The 16,017-nt window shown below is 45.5% G+C and overlaps 1 protein-coding gene across 8 annotated transcripts in view; it reads right to left on the minus strand.

Annotated features, from left to right (window-relative positions):
* Window positions 1-1,393: 1,393 nt before the first annotated feature.
* Window positions 1,394-16,017, minus strand: part of LOC101010379 (solute carrier family 2, facilitated glucose transporter member 3-like) — a 46,597-nt gene continuing 31,973 nt past the window's right edge. For all 8 annotated transcript variants that reach the window (XM_009198808.2, XM_009198814.2, XM_009198811.2 and 5 more), the window contains 5 exons: window positions 15,601-15,788; window positions 9,422-9,526; window positions 7,379-7,480; window positions 6,292-6,495; window positions 1,394-3,429 (listed from right to left, as the gene is read on the minus strand). In XM_009198808.2, coding sequence (XP_009197072.1) covers window positions 3,211-3,429; window positions 6,292-6,495; window positions 7,379-7,480; window positions 9,422-9,526; window positions 15,601-15,788 — 818 coding nt within the window. In that variant the 3' untranslated portion in view covers window positions 1,394-3,210. The remainder of the gene's footprint in view (window positions 3,430-6,291; window positions 6,496-7,378; window positions 7,481-9,421; window positions 9,527-15,600; window positions 15,789-16,017) is intronic.

Here is a 16,017-nt window from a genome sequence, read left to right on the forward strand (position 1 = left end):
CACCTGCCGCCACGCCTGGGTAACTGTTTTTGTATTTTTAGTAGAGACGGGGTTTCACTGTGTTAGCCAGGATGGTCTCAATCTCCTGACCTCGTGATCCGCCTGCCTCGGCCTCCCAAAGTGCTGGGATTACAGGCGTGAGCCACCGTGCCCGGCCAAAGGATTTTAAGTAGGATAGTGATATATAGTCCGCCTTCTGTATCTGCAGATGCAAAGAACTACAGATGGAAAATATTTGGAAAGAAAGACAATACAACAATAAAAAACAATACAGTTTAACAATTATTTACATTGTATTAGATATTAAAAGTAATCTAGAGATGATTTAAAGTGCATGAGATGATGTGCATAGATTATTTGCATTTAAATCATCACAATAATAATTACATGCTTTTTTCTTTTTTTTTTTTTGAGATCAAGTCTTGCTCTGTCGCCAGGTTGGAATGCCACCACGCCCAGCTAAGTTTTGTAATTTTAGTAGAGACGGGGTTTCACCATGTTGGCCAAGATGTTCTGGATCTTTTGACCTCGTGATCCACCTGCCTTGGCCTCACAAAGTGCTGGGATTACAGGCATAAGCCACCGCGCCCAGACTATATGCATTTTATATAAGGGACTTGAGTATCCCTGAATTTTGATATCTAAGAAGGTGTCTAGGAACCAGTTCCCTGGGGACAGCAGGGACTATTGTATGTCACAAGGATGCCCTGACAGCAGTGTGGGATGAATTGTAGAGAGCAAAGACTGGAGGAGGAAGGAAGCGGAAAGGAACACAAGAGAAAAACAGAAAAAACAAAACAAAACTAGTTCTCACTGGGGAAAGAAAGCAACGTAATTCATCAAGTATGAAAAGCAAAGGCACAAAGGCTCTTTCACTTAATCCGCATAGTAAACACATATTGCTATTCTCTCTTTTTTTTTTTTTGAGACAAATTCTCACTCTCATCCCCCAGGCTGGAGTCTAATGGTGCAATCTCGGCTCACTGCAACCTCCACCTCCTGGGTTCAAGCAATTCTCCTGCCTCAGCCTCCCGAGTACCTGGGAATTACAGGCGCCTGCCACCATGTCCGGCTAATTTTTTTGTATTTTTAGTAGAGACAGGGTTTCACCATATTGGCCAGGCTGGTCCCAAACTCCTAACCTCAGGTGATCCACCTGCCTCGGCCTCCCAAAGTGCTGGGATTACAGGCGTGAGCCACGGGGCCCAGCCAAATATTGCTATTCTCTTATATGTATGAGACTCTAAGAACAGAGTCTCATATGAGTATGAGGGTCTCATGCAAGTCTCAAGGTCACAACAGGTACTGAGTAGTCAACTCAGGATTTAAAGCAGATTTTGTTGTCATAGGAACGGCAAAAAACAATAATAATAATAATAATGTGTCCGTGATGTCATGTACACTCAGAATTTTTATTTTAAAACAAAGAATCAAACTAACATTAATAATGGAAAATCCATCTGGAAATATTCACAGTCTTCTCAGTGAGGAATAGGAAAACAACTTCCCTGCCTTACTGCCACCCTGTTTGAAGAGCCAGAAGTTGACGTGAAGTTGGAAGGTCACCTTTCCAGCTAAACACCACTCCATAGCTAGGTGCGTTTTTATTCAAAAGCTCCATGAGCAGAGGCAACAGTGAGAACTGAGAACCAAAATACTGTCATTGGCAAGGGTTTGGCTAAAGGTTCTGAGATGTGTAAGCACCAAAAAGGGAAAGGGAGATTGAGCAACATATGAAAAAGAGGCTGTGGGAACAAACACAGAGAAAATAAGTCAACAATAACGTACTTGCACCCAGAGCAAAGTGACAGTGCACATACATTCATCCTCTCAAGTGTGGCTACACTGCACATTGACTCATGCTATCTCAAACGTGGTTTATTGGAAAGATTCAAGTCCCCTAAGGGCACTTGGCATTGGACCACAGTGACATGGTAACAGACATACGCAAGCGTGCCGTGACCCTAAAGCCACAACACACTGTAGATAATAATCGCTCAGAAAAAAATCCTCTCCCAGAGCTAAAGTTACAAATTCCAAGTTTGCTGTCAACATTCTTTGGGGGAATTCCTTTAAAGGTATGAGTTAAAATAAAACAGAAAATCAACACCTAAAATCTCCTAAAGAACAAAATAGAGAAATAATGAATCTCTGCCAAGAACCAATTATTTTAGGTTTCTCATTTGGATGGCTCCCACAAGATAGGTGGCAGATTACTTCAAAAGTCGTGAGACTTAGACTACAAGAAGAAGGAGTTACTTCGTCCAGTGAGGGGAACAGGCTTTCTAGAAATCACTTTCCCTTCCCTCAACTCCGTCCAAAATTAGAACCCATCAACTGCCATTAACTACAATGCCCATATTAGTTAATAATCCTAGACTTCAAGTACTACTACATGTAAACTATTACCTTGAATTTCCAAAGGAAATCAGTAGCTTTATTAAATAGGCATACAACTTTTCTGAGAAATTAAAGAGTTTCCATCTGAAAGACAGAAGCTGGTAGCGGTAACATGCAGACCTCAGGCACCACATCATTTACCCTCCAATAATGAACCACATTTCTCCCTAAATTCTACTTATTGCACCTGAACCTCTCCAGCATCAAATCTTTTACTCTATAACCTCTCTTTAAACACATCCCTCTAATCTTAATTTCCTTCTGTTTTTATTATTTGGCAAAATTACACTTAAAAAATAAATATTTATGTAATTAAACCAGAGGATGAAATAAATAAGACTCAAGTTAATTTGCCGTGTAGAGCTGTATCGAAGTGAGGAAAGTGCTCTTACATAAACCCCCTCTGCCTTCCACACTCATATGTGCATCTGCTTCCTGGTTAGTCTGAGGTTGGGAGAACTGCACCTTACTTTTTTTTCTTCTCCTGTATCCCCTAATGCAGCAATATTAGAACCCAAGGGAGGAAAAGCTGGCAAAGTTGTCATATGCCAAGTGGCCAATCCCTCCTGAAATGAAGGTAGGTTCACTCGGTCTCTCCTAAGCAGAAGAGAATGTCCAGAAAATAAAATCTTTAAAAAGCCATTGAAAGTCCAACAAACAGCCTTGGGGTGCTCATGGAGTGCGTGGGACGAGAAAGGAATCAAGTGGCAGCATTCAGAAGCAATCCTGGGTTCATCCTGATGAGGTCTCTCCCTTGTTCAGGGAGAGATGGCTTTCCCATGCTGGGAGGGAGGTGGAAGCGGGTATGACTTAGACATTGCTGGTGGTTTCCTTAGGAGGCTGGATGCTGTTCATCTCCATGACGGCGTCCTTCCCAGATCTATTTGCACCTTGCGCCTGCCCTTCAAAGGCCCGTGTGATATCCTCAAAAGTCCTGCCACGGGTCTCAGGGACTTTGAAGAAGGTAAAGATCAAGAAGGTAATGAGGAAGCCAGTGAAGATAATAAAAACGTAGGCTCCTAAATAGTGCTAGTGAGAGGACAGAAGAAAGGAAGGTTTTTATAACAATCTGGTCATTGACAAACTCAATTTCCTTCACATTCATATTTCTAATATGCTTCAAGCTATAACCTTTCCATATTTAATAAAAACAGAGGCTGGGCACAGTGGCTCACGCCTGTAGTGAGCTGCACCCGGCCTTGAGTATTATTTTTAAAATCTGTGTTTCTGAGCTGGGTGTAGTGGCTCATGCCTGTAATCGCGGCACTTTTAGAGGCCGAGGCGGGTGGATCACTTGAGGCCAGGAGTTTGAGACCAGCCTGGCCAACATGACAAAACCCTGTCTCTACTAAAAAGACAAAAAAAAAAAAAAAAAAAAAAAAAATTGCTGGGAGTAGTGGCATGCACCTATAATCTCAGTTACTCAGAAGGCTGAGGCAAGAGAACCACTTGATCCCAGGAGGCGGAGGTTGCAGCCAGTCGAGAGTGAGCCACTGCATTCCATCGTGGGCAGCAGAGCAAGACTCCATCTCACATAATAACAAAATGAATAAAGTTCCCAGTTTTGCCATCCCATTTCAATCTTTCCTGCTGTCATTTTTTTTCCTATGTGTTATTGAAAATCTGGTTTACAGCCCTTGATGTCCAATCTTTCATGGCATCAGTAATTACAGTAGTCCCCAGTTACCCACAGGTTTTTTTTTTTTGAGATGGAGTTTTGCTCTTGTTGCCCAGGCTGGCATGCAATGTCATGAGTTCCATTCACCGCATCCTCCGCCTCCTGGGTTCAAGTGATTCTCCTGCCTCAGCCTCCCGAGTAGCTGGGATTACAGGCATGCGCCACCACGCCTGGCTAATTTTGTATTTTTAGTAGAGACGGCGTTTCTCCATGTTGGTCAGGCTGGTCTCACACTCCCGACCTCAGGTGATCCTCTCGACTTGGTCTCCCAAAATGCTGGGATTACAGGTGTGAGCCACTGTGCCTGGCCACCTTTTTTTTTTTTTTTTTGAGATAGAGTTTCACTCTTGTTGCCAGGTTGGAGTGCAATGGTGCCATCTCGGCTCACTGCAACCTCTGCCTCCCGTGTTCAAGCAATTATCCTGCCTCAGCCTCTCAAGTACCTGAGATTACAGGCGCCTCCTGCCACCACACCCAGCTAATTTTTTGAATTGTTAATGGAGACAGGGTTTCACGATATTGGTCAGGCCGGTCTCGAACTTCTGACCTCGTGATCCGCCCACCTCAGCCTCCCAAAGTGCTGGAATTACAGGCGTGAGCCACCTCACCCATCCTCTTTTTTCTTCTTCACAATTTTATGGCCAAAAGATACATTCTTAGGCTGGGCACAGTGGTGCATGCCTGTAATCCCAGAGCTTTGGGAGGCTGAGGTGGGAGGATCACTTGAACCCAGGAGGTTGAGACCAGCCTGGGCAACATAGCAGGCCCCCGTCTCTATTCGTAAATTTTTTTGTTTTGTTTTGTTTTTGAGATGGAGTCTAGCTCTGTCACCCAGACTGGAGTGTCATGGCAAGATCTTGGCTCACTACAAACTCCACCTCCTGGGTTCAAGTGATTCTCCTGCCTCAGCCTCCCGAGTAGCTAGGACTACAGGTTTGTGCCACCACACCTGGCTAATTTTTGTATTTTTAGTAGAGATGGGGTTTCACTATGATGGTCAGGCTAATCTCGAACTCTTTTTTTTTTTTTTTGGAGACAGAGTCTGGCTCTATAGCCCAGGCTGGAGTGCAGTGGCGCGATCTCGACCTCGGCTCACTGCAAGCTCCGCCTCCCAGGTTCACGCCATTCTCCTGCCTCAGCCTCCTGAGTAGCTGGGACTACAGGCGCCCGCCACCGCGCCTGGCTAATTTTTTGTATTTTTAGTAGAGACGGGGTTTCACCATGGTCTCGATCTCCCGACCTCGTGATCTGCCCGCCTCGGCCTCCCAAAGTGCTGGGATTACAAGCGTGAGCCACCGCACCCGGCCAATCTCGAACTCTTGACCCCAAGTGATCCTCCGGCCTCCGCCTCCCAAAGTCCTGGGATTACCTGCTTGAGCTACTGCGCCCGGGTGCAATTTAAAACTTATGGATTGTTTATTTGTGGAATTTTCCATTTAATACTTTTACACTCAGGTAACTGAAACTGCAGATGAGGAAGGACTATTGTATTATTATTATTATTATATATTTTTTGAGACGGAGTTTCACTCTTGTTGCCGAGGCTGGAGTGCAATGGCCCGATCTCGGCTCACCGCAACCTCCGACTCCTGGGCTCAAGCGATTCTCCTGCCTCAGCCTCCCGAGTAGCTGGGATTATAGGCATGCACCACCATGCCCGGCTAATTTTGTATTTTTAGTAGAGACAGGGTTTCTCCATGTTGGTCAGGGTGGTTTCTATCTCCCAATCTCAGGCGATCCGCCTGCCTCAGCCGCCCAAAGTGCTGGGATTACAGGAGTGAGCCACCTCCCCCAGCCTGACTACTGTATTAATGCGTATCTTCAATATGTCAGCCTAAGTAGGCTGGTTTTAAGACAAGGTGAGTGGGCCAGGCGCGGTGGCTCACACCTGTAATCCCAGCACTTTGGGAGGCCAAGGAGAGCAGATCACCAGGTCAAGAGCTCGTGACCATCCTGGCCAACATGGGGAAACCCCCTCTCTACTAAGCATACAAAAATTAGCTGGGGGTGGTGGCCCACGCCTGTAGTCCCAGCTACTCAGGAGGCTTGGGCAGGAGAATTGCTTGATCCCAGGAGGTGGAGTTTGCAGCAAGCTGAGATTGGGCAACTGCACACCAGGGCGAGACTCAGTTTCAAAAAAATATAGATAGATAGATAGATAGATAGATAGATAGATAGATAGATAGATACATAGATAAGTTGAGTTTACTTACAGCAGCAGAGGGGAAGAGCAATCCGACTAGGAAGTTGGAGGTCCAGTTGGAGCAGCCGGCCACTGCCATCGCAGCTGGGCGGGGGCCCTGGCTGAAGAGTTCGGCCACAATAAACCAGGGAATGGGGCCTGGTCCAATTTCAAAAAAGGCCACAAAGACCAAGATAGCCCCAATACAGACAAAGCTCATCCCATTATAGGTATCCTGTAAGAGGAAGGAACAGAGAAAATTAAATTTAAAGACAGTGTAACCCAGAATCTAGGTTCCCAGAGGCAACTAATGGCAAGCTCCTCTTGCCTCTGACGTACAATACAATGACTGGCTGTGGAATCAATAGGCTTGGATTTATTTCTGTTTTTATTTTGTGAGACAGGGTCTTACTCTGTTGCCCAGGCTAGAGTGCAGTGGTGCTATAACAGCTCATTGCATCATTGATCTCCTGGGCTTAAGCAATCCTCCCACCTCAGCCTCTCAAATAGCTGGGACTTGAGGCATGTGCCACCACACGTGGCTATTAAAACACAATTTTTTGTTTTTCTTTTGGCTGGGCACTGTGGCTCACGCCTATAGTCCCAGCACTTTGGGAGGGTGAAGTGAGGTATTATTTGAGGTCAGGAGTTGGAGACCAGCCTGGCCAACATGGAGAAACCCCGTCTCTACTAAAAATACAAAATTAGCTGGGCGTGGTGGCGCATGCCAGTAATCCTAGCTACTGGGGAGGCTGAGGCAGGAGAATCACTTGAACCCAGGAGGCGGAGGATGCGGTGAATGGAACTCATGACATTGCACTCCAGCCTGGTCAACAAGAAGCAAAACTCTGTCTCAAACAAACAAACAAACAAAGAATTAAATTAGATAATTTATTTTATAGACTATAACAATGTTCTATAAATGTAAGGATTCTAACAGTTTATCTCCAGTTCTCTGAAGACCCACGTTTCTTAAAAACTCTGGGCATCCTGCTTCTCTCCTCTGACTTTGTTGACAAACTGCAACCTTAACAACCCACCCCTTGTGTCACAGAAGTCAACTGTAACCTCTTCTCCTTTCCCCCTCCCTCGCTTTTCTTCACTCAAAGAGCACTCACCTTTAATAACAAAGAAACAGTCATGAGCATGGAACAAACAGCCATCCCTCCAAGGCCTATCATATGCAGAGTCCTTCTTCCTGCCCTTTCCACCAGAAATAGCTGGAAGAAGAATATGACATGAAACTTCAGTTTCCCTTTCCATGAATGAAAACAGTGTCTGAGCTACTTGAAATCTGCCTTACCAACAGCAGGACACTTGTTACGGATACACCTCCTGTGATTTATGATTTTATATACATACATATTGTGTTCCATTCACAGGTCCTGGCTCAAAATCCCCCTAGCCCTTGGTAGAGTCTCTTTTTTTTTTTTTTTTTTTTTTTTTTTTTGGTGAGGCCGGTCACCAGCTCTGCCGCCCAGGCTGGAGTGCCAGTGGCGGGATCTCCAGCTCACTACAGCTCCGCCTCCCGGTTCCGCCATTCTCCACCTCAGCCTCCCGAGTAGTTGGGACTGAAGCCGCCACAGCGCCCGGCTATTTTTGTATTTTTAGTAGTGGTTTCACCGTGTTAGCCAGGATGGTCTCGATCTCCTGACCTCGTGATCCGCCCGTCTCGGCCTCCCAAAGTGCTGGGATTACAGGCTTGAGCCACCGCGCCCGGCCAAGTAGAGTCTTTTGTCATAATGTTGGGATGCCGCAGGCCTCAGAAAATAGAATTCTTCTCTGACTTTCTCCTGCCCTCCCACTTGGCAGGACGCTAATCTGACTGCGGGTCATAAAACCCTCATTTCAGAGAGGGTCCTGCCCCGCCCCCTAGAGGAAGAAACGCTACAGAGAGGCCAAAATAATCCAAACAGACAGGCCTGGCTGGGTTCAGCTCATTCCCTTTTTGTCCAATCACGTTTCAGAACAGTTGTCCATGCTTCAATCATGGAGAATCAATTAAGTCTGCATAAACGGCCCAAAGGCAGGGTGTGGGGAGCTTGCAGATATCTGAACCCGTGGAAGCTGACAGGAAGGTCAGCAACAAATCATCTATGCGCTAGGAGTGCACCCCAACTCCACAGAGACAGAGGCTCCCACGCTCAGGGTCCCTCCAGACCTCGCCCTGTGAATCTCTTCATCTGGTTGTTTATTTCTGTGCTTTAAAATATCCTTTAAATCAAACCAGGAAACATTTTCCCTGAGTTCTGTGAGCCACTGTAGCCAATTAATCCAACCCAAAGAGGGCGTGGTGGGAATCCCGATCTATAGCTGGTGGGTCAGAAGCACAGGTAGACAACCTGGAGCTTGTGATGGGCATCAGGAGTGGGGGGCAGTCTTGGGAACTGTGCCACCAACCTGTGAGATCCGATGCTATCTCCAGGTAGTGTCAGAATTAAATCACAGGACACCTAGATGGTGTCCACTGCAGAACTGATTGCTTACGTGATGGGGACAAATCCTTAAATATTTTGGGAGTCACAGAAATCTTCTGTTATTATTGTTGTTTTAGTGTAAAAACAGGAAAAACAGTTTGAAAGTTTTTCCAAACATCTCTCCTCCAATTCCAAGTTCAAAGCATACTGTATAGTCCCTTCTATACTTCCTCTTTTCCCATCCATCCCATATTTGCTTGAAGAGTGAAGACTACATTCAGCATTGAATGTATCTCTTTTTTCCAAAGGAAAATTAAACAATAGTCTGGGCGTGGTGGCTCACACCTGTAATCCCAGCACTTTGGGAGGCCAAGGCAGGCGGATCACCAGAGGTCAGGAGTTCAAGACCAGCCTGGCCAACATAGCAAAACCCTGTCTCTACTAAAAATACAAAAATGAGTTAGGCGTGGTGGCGCATGCCTGTAGTCCGAGCTACTCGGGGAGGCTGAGGCAGGAGAATCACTTGAACCCAGGAGGTGGAGGTTGCAGTGAGCTGAGATCGTGCCACTGTACTCTAGCCTGGGCAACAGAGCAAGACTCTGTCTCAAAAAATTTAAAAAAATAAAAATAAATAAACAACAAAAAAGGTGTAACTAAATAATGGTGGAACTGTGCAATCCATCTTTGAACATCTGTAGCAAGGATTCTTTTCTCCCCCCAAAATTATCAAACCATCCAACTTACAGAAACTACAGTGAAGACAGTATTAACCACACCCGCGCCGATGGTGGCATAGATGGGCTCTTCAACACCTGCATCCTTGAAGATTCCTGTTGAGTAATAGAACACCTAGTAGAAAAGAAAACATGCAACTTTGATACAAACTTCATACCAGTTACACATAACCCTCAAAAAATACTTAAGGCTGAGCGTGGTTGTGCAGGCCTAAAATCCCAGCACTTTGGGAAGCTGAGGCAAGCAGATCGCCTGAGGTCAGGAGTTCAAGATCAGCCTGGCCAATATGGTGAAACCCCGTCTCTACTAAAAATACAAATATTAGCCAGGCATGATGGGGCACACCTGTAGTCCCAGCTTCTTGGGAGGCCAGACAGAACGAGACTCTGTCTCCATAAAATAAAATTTAAAAAATACTTAAAGGTCCCAGGAGGTAAGAAGTCCTTACGGTTTTTGTTCAATCCTAATATCCCTTCTGCAAATGAATTATCTTCTGAATCTTATCTCCTTTCTCTTTTTTTTTTTTTTTTGACAGATTCTCAATCTGTCACCCAGGCTGGAGTGCAGTGGCACGATTTTGGCTCACTGCAACCTCCATCTCCCGAGTTCAAGCGATTCTCCTGCCTCAGCCTCCCGAGTAGCTGGGATTACAGGCTCCTGCCACCACGCCTGGCTAATTTTTGTATTTTTTTTTTTAATTTTGAGACGGAGTCTCTTTCTGTCGCCCAGGCTGGAATGCAGTAGCGTGATCTTGGCCACTGCAACCTCCGCCTACCGGGTTCAAGCGATTCTCCTGCCTCAGCCTCTCAAGTAGCTGGGACTACAGGCATGTGCCACCAGGCCCGGCTAATTTTTTGTAGAGACAAGGTTTCACCGTGTTAGCCAGGATGGTCTCGATCTCCTGATCACCTGATCCGCCCACCTCAGCCTCCCAAAGTGCTGGGATTACAGGTGTGAGCCACCGTGCCCAGCCAATTTTTGTGTTTTTTTTAGCAGAGACAGGCTTTCGCCAAGTTGGCCGGGTTGGTCTTGAGCTCCTGACCTCGTGATCCGCCCACCTCAGCCTCCCAAAGCGCTAGGATTACACGTGTGAGCCGCTGCACCTCGCCCTCCTTTCTCTTTTTAAATGTTCTCAATGTTAGCTACTAATTTCCATTGTTCCTTCTAACTATGCTTATTCCCACTGTTCCGTTTACTCTTGCTTATGTCCACTTCACCAACTTATATGAAGGTGTAATTCCTACTAACTGATTTCTTTTTTATAAGTTGAGACAGCAACTCTGTTGCCCACACTGTTCTCAAATTCTTGGTCCCAAGTGATCTTCCTGCCTCTCAGCCTCCCAAGTTGCTGGGATTATAGGCATGTGCCATCATGCCCAGCTAAATGCTTGTTTAATTGACTCTTCCCCAAACCCTCAAAACATTGATAGGCACATTGATGTCTCAATTTGATAGTGAACTAATTGAATAACCTTATCCTGCTCATTGAATAAGCAGAGTTTGGGCTGTATTTCCTAGGCCTAGGCCCTTTTGAAGTGTTTTATGAAATAATAGCAGCTACTATTGTAATTTAATATATATTAAATAAATTACCATGTTTGTTATTTACTAGGCACTGCGCTAAAATGTAAGTTTGCTGGCCGAGCACAGTGTTTCATTCCTGTAATCCCAGCATTTTGGGAGGCCAAGGCAGGCGGATAACCTGAGGTGTTCGAGACCAGCCTAGCCAACATGGTGAAATCCTGTCTCTAATAAAAATTTAGAAATTAGCTGGGTGTGGTGGTGGGTACCTGTAATCCCAGCTGCTTGGGAGGCTGACGTAGGAGAATCGCTTGAGCCTGGGTGGTGGAGGTTGCAGTGAACTGAGATTGTGCCACTGCACTCCAGCCTGGGCAATAGAGCGAGACTCTGTATCAAAAAAAAAAAAAAAAAGAAAAAAAAAATAAGGTTGCTACAACTACCATAGCTATGAGAAATTGGCCATGTGCGGTGGCTCACGCCTCTAATCTCAGCACTTTGGGAGGCCCAGGCGGGCAGATCACCTTAAGTTGGGAGTTCAAGAGCACCCTGACAACATGGAGAACTCCTGACAACATGGAGAAACCCCATCTCTACTAAAAATACAACATTAGCAGGGCATGGTTGTGCAAGCCTGTAATCCCAGCTACTCGGGAGGCTGAGGCAGGAGAATCAATTAAACCCAGGAGGTGGAGGTTGCCGTGAGCCGAGATCGCACCAGTGTGCCCCAGCCTGGGCAATAAGAGTGAAACTCTGTCTCAAAAAAAAAAGAAAAGAAAAGAAAGAAATATTAAAATATTGGACTCAGACCACAAGTTAACAAGGGAACATTATCTAGGTTACCTAGGTTCGCTTCAGTTTGTGTCACCCAGAGTATTTGCCTCCATAGCAATATTTATTAGTCTTTTTGATGAATATGGACCTCTACATTGGGATTTACCTTCTCAAGAAATAACTCTCTAAATCCCTAAGATGTAAGATACAAACTATGTATATTTATATTTTCTAAAACAAGATTATAATTGGCCAGGCGCAGTTGCTCACAACTGTAATCCCAGCACATTGAGAGGCAGAGGCAAGCGGATCATCTGATGTCAGGGGTTCAAGGCCAGCCTGACCAACAAGGTGAAACTCCATCTCTACTAAAAATACAAAAATTAGCCGGGTGTGGTGGCAAGTGCCTGTAGTCCCAGCCACTCAGGAGGCTGAGACAGGAGAATTGCTTGAACCCGGGAGGCAGAGGTTGCAGTGAGCCGAGATCGAGCTACTGAACTCCAGCCTGGGCAACGGAGCAAGACTCTGTCTCAAAACAAAACAAAACAAAATCCCAACATATTTTATGATGACATCAAGCTTGTGGGGAAAGATATTAGGTTGGTGCAAAAGTCATTACTTGAGCAGTTTAAATAAGCAATAAATAGTTATGACAATTCTTTTTATCATAATGTCTACACATCAAAAACCTAATGTACATGTACACATCTCAATAAAACTTCTTGGGCCAGGCAAGGTGTCTCACGTCTGTAATCCCAGCACTCTGGGAGGCATAGGCGGGCGGATCACTTGAGGTCAGGAGTTAGAGACCTGACTAACCTGGAAAAACCCCGTCTCTACTAAAAACACAAAATTAGCCAGATGTGGTGGCACATGCCTGTAATTCCAGCTACTCAAAAGGCTGAGGCAGGAGAATCACTTGAACCCAGGAGGCGGAGGTTGCAGTGAGCTGAGATCGCGCCACTACACTCCAGCCTGGGTGACAGAGTGAGACTCCTGTCAAAACAACAACAACAACAAAAAAAAAACCATTGTTTGCACAAAAGTAGGCTGGAAAAGTGATTTCCAAGTCTGCTATGCATCAGATTGATTGACTGATTGATTTTTAGGTGGTGCATACCACCACGCCCGGCTAATTTTTATATTTTTAGTAGAGACGGGCTTTTGCCATGTTGGCCAGGCTGGTCTCTAACTCCTGACCTCAGGTGATCTGCCCACCTCGGCTTCCCAAATGCTGGGATTACAGGCATGAGCCACCGCCCCCGGCCCAGATTTATTTTTTTACAGACAATTTCCAGCCCTCTTACACACAGACTTTCCATTCAGCCGACTCAGGAATCCCATCCCCCATAATTCTGGTGCAGCCAGCTTTAGGTGATGATTATATGTGGAGCAAAATCCACTCATTGACTAAATTGGGAGCCACCTTAGTCCAACAATAATTAATGTACAGGCCGGGCGTGGTGGCTCATGTCTGTAATCCCAGCACTTTGGGAGGCTGAGGTGGGTGGATCACTTGAGGCCAGGAGTTCAAGACCAGACTGGCCAACATGGTGAAACCCCATCTCTAATAAAAACACAAAATTAGCTGTGAGTGGTGTTGGCTGCCTGTAATTCCAGCTACTTGAGAGGCTGAGGCAGGAGAATCACTTGAACCGGGGAGGTAGAGGTTGCTATGAGCTGAGATTGCGTTACTGCTCTCTAGCCTGGGTGACAGAGCAAGACTACCTCTCAAAAAAAAAGAAAGAGCCAGGCGTGATGGCTCACACCTGTAATCCCAGCACTTTGGGAGGCCAAGGCAGGCAGATCACAAAGTCAGGAGATAGAGACCATCTTGGCTAACACGGTAAAACACTGCCTCTACTAAAAATACAAAAAATTAGCCGGGCGTGGTAGCACGTGCCTGTAGTCCCAGCTAATTGGGAGGCTGAGGCAGGAGAATCACTTGAACCAGGGAGGCAGAGGTTGCAGTGAGCCGAGATTGAACCACTGCACTCCAGCCTGGGTGACAGAGCGAGAAAGAAAAGAAAAGAAAAAAGAAAAGAAAAGAAAAGAAAAGAGAAAAGAAAGAGAAAGAAAGGAAGGAGGGAAGGAGGGAAGGAGGGAGGGAGGGAGGGAGGGAGGGAGGGAGGAAAAGAAAGAGCAAGCAAGCAAGCACACACCATACTCTGAAGTGGGAGGAGTCTGTCTCTCAGAATGCTCATGGATCATCTGTAATTTCCCACAGGTGATTTTTTTTCTAATCCTGTTTTGCAGGGCCAGGACTGTCGTGAGGCAGGTAGGGAGTTGCCTCAGGCACAATCTTTTTTTTTCTTTTTTTTTTTCTTTCTTTCTTTTTTTTGTAATAGGCACAGAATTAATGCAAGGTACATTCTTTAAAGAGGTGCTCATTCTCAGGGCTACACTTGCACGTAGCTGCCTCACCTGCCGAGTCCCAGCTCTGCTGCTCTGGAAGGTCTCGGGAGCACATTTTTCTCCAGTAACATGTGTGGCCTACATTATCATTTCCAAATGAGGAATTTGAGACTGGGATTCATCAAAATCACCAATCACCTAGGAGGCTTTTTCTAACTACTGTGTATTTCCTTCCAAGTTTGTTTTGTTTTGTTTTGTTTTTAAGATGGGGTCATGCTATATTGCCCAGGCTTGACTCCTGGACATAAGTGATATTCCCACCTCAACCTCTGAGTAGCAGCCACCACACCTGGCTCCTTGTACATTCTGATAAAACAGCCTCTAACCCCTCACAAGAAGCACTGCCACTTCAAATACAAATATCCTGCTGTGCTAGGAAGGAGAAAAGGCCAAGAACCAACTTGGATCAGGTGGATCAGGAGTTGGAGACCAGCCTGGCCAAGATGGTGAAACCCCATCTCTACTAATTTTGTGCATTTTGATGCTCACAATAGTAAGTTTTGCAAAATGCTTTGTTACAAAATGATTTAATCTCATTGATCAAAGACTAATGGAAAACCCTAAGGGGATGAAGCACAAGGGTACTCTTCATATCCATATTTTATCCACCATCGACTAGAAGGCATAGGAGTACTCTCTTCCCGCAACCCACACTCAATAGCAGGAAGCTGATATTTGCATGGAATACAAGGGCTACCTGCCAAATGCTAGGTCTTTAAACAATCATTGCCTATTCTAGTTGTAAACACATACAGACTGGTAAAGTCAGCTCAGTCTGAAGTTGCCAGTGTCCTTCCAGGCTCTTCTCTTTTCTTTTCTTTTCTTTTTTTTTCTTTTCTTTTCTTTCTTTCTCTCTCTCTCTCTTTCTCTCTTTCTCTCTTTGTTCTCCTTCCTTCCTTCTTTCTTTCCTTTCTTCTCTCTCTTTTTTCTTTCTCCCTTCCTTTCTTTCTTTTCTTTTCTTTCTTTCTCTCTTTCTGCCTTTCTTTCTTTCTTTCTTTCTTTCTTTCTTTCTTTCTTTCTTTCTTTCTTTCTTTCTTTCTTTCTTTCTTTCTTTCTTTTTCTTTCTTTCTGCCTTTCTTTCTTTCTTTTCTTTCTGTCTGTCTTTCTTTTCTTCTTTCTAGAAGGAGTTCTGCTCTGGTTGCTCTGGCTGGAGTGCAATGGCTCAATCTCCACTCACTGCAACCTCCACCTCCAGGTCCAAGCGATTGTCCGGCCTCAGCCTCCCGAGTAGCCCACCACCACGCCCAGCTAATTTTTGTCTTTTTTTTTTTTTTTTTTTAGATGAAGACTCCCAGTCTGTCACCCAGGCTAGAGTGCAGTGGCGCAATCTCAGCTCACTGCAATCTTCACCTCCCGGGTTCAAGTGATTCTCCTGCCTCAGCCTCCTGAGTAGCTGGGACTACAGAGGCACACCGCCACCATGCCTGGCATTTTAAGTGAAATTTTGTAAGACACCTTTGACCCTAAAGTATCATACTCACAGCATTGATCCCAGAGAGCTGCTGAGAGAGCTGGAGCACAATGGAAATGATGATGGGCTGTCGGTAGCTGGACACTCTAAAGAGCTCCAGCACGGTGACTTGCTTTTCTTGTGACATCCTTACACTCTCATCTTTCATCTCCTGGATGTCTTGAAATACATCCTGGGTGCCCCACAACCACTGGAGGACTGGTGAAAAGAAGAAAGAGGAAAGGATAAAGACAATGTGCTGCCCCAAATTCATTCTTCCTGTAAGGCAGCCAGGAAAGGGCCGCATGAGATGAGGTCATCGATAGCATCCATTCCTGAACCCGCCTTCTCACCTCATTCTTTAGGGGCTGAAAATTTTACTCAAGAGTAATCAGAGCCCAGCGCGGTGGCTCATGCCTGTAATCCCAGCACTTTGGGAGGCCAAGGC

The sequence above is a fragment of the Papio anubis genome, unplaced genomic scaffold (assembly GCF_008728515.1).
Source record: "Papio anubis isolate 15944 unplaced genomic scaffold, Panubis1.0 scaffold240, whole genome shotgun sequence".
In the NCBI taxonomy this organism is placed as follows: Eukaryota; Metazoa; Chordata; class Mammalia; order Primates; family Cercopithecidae; genus Papio; species Papio anubis.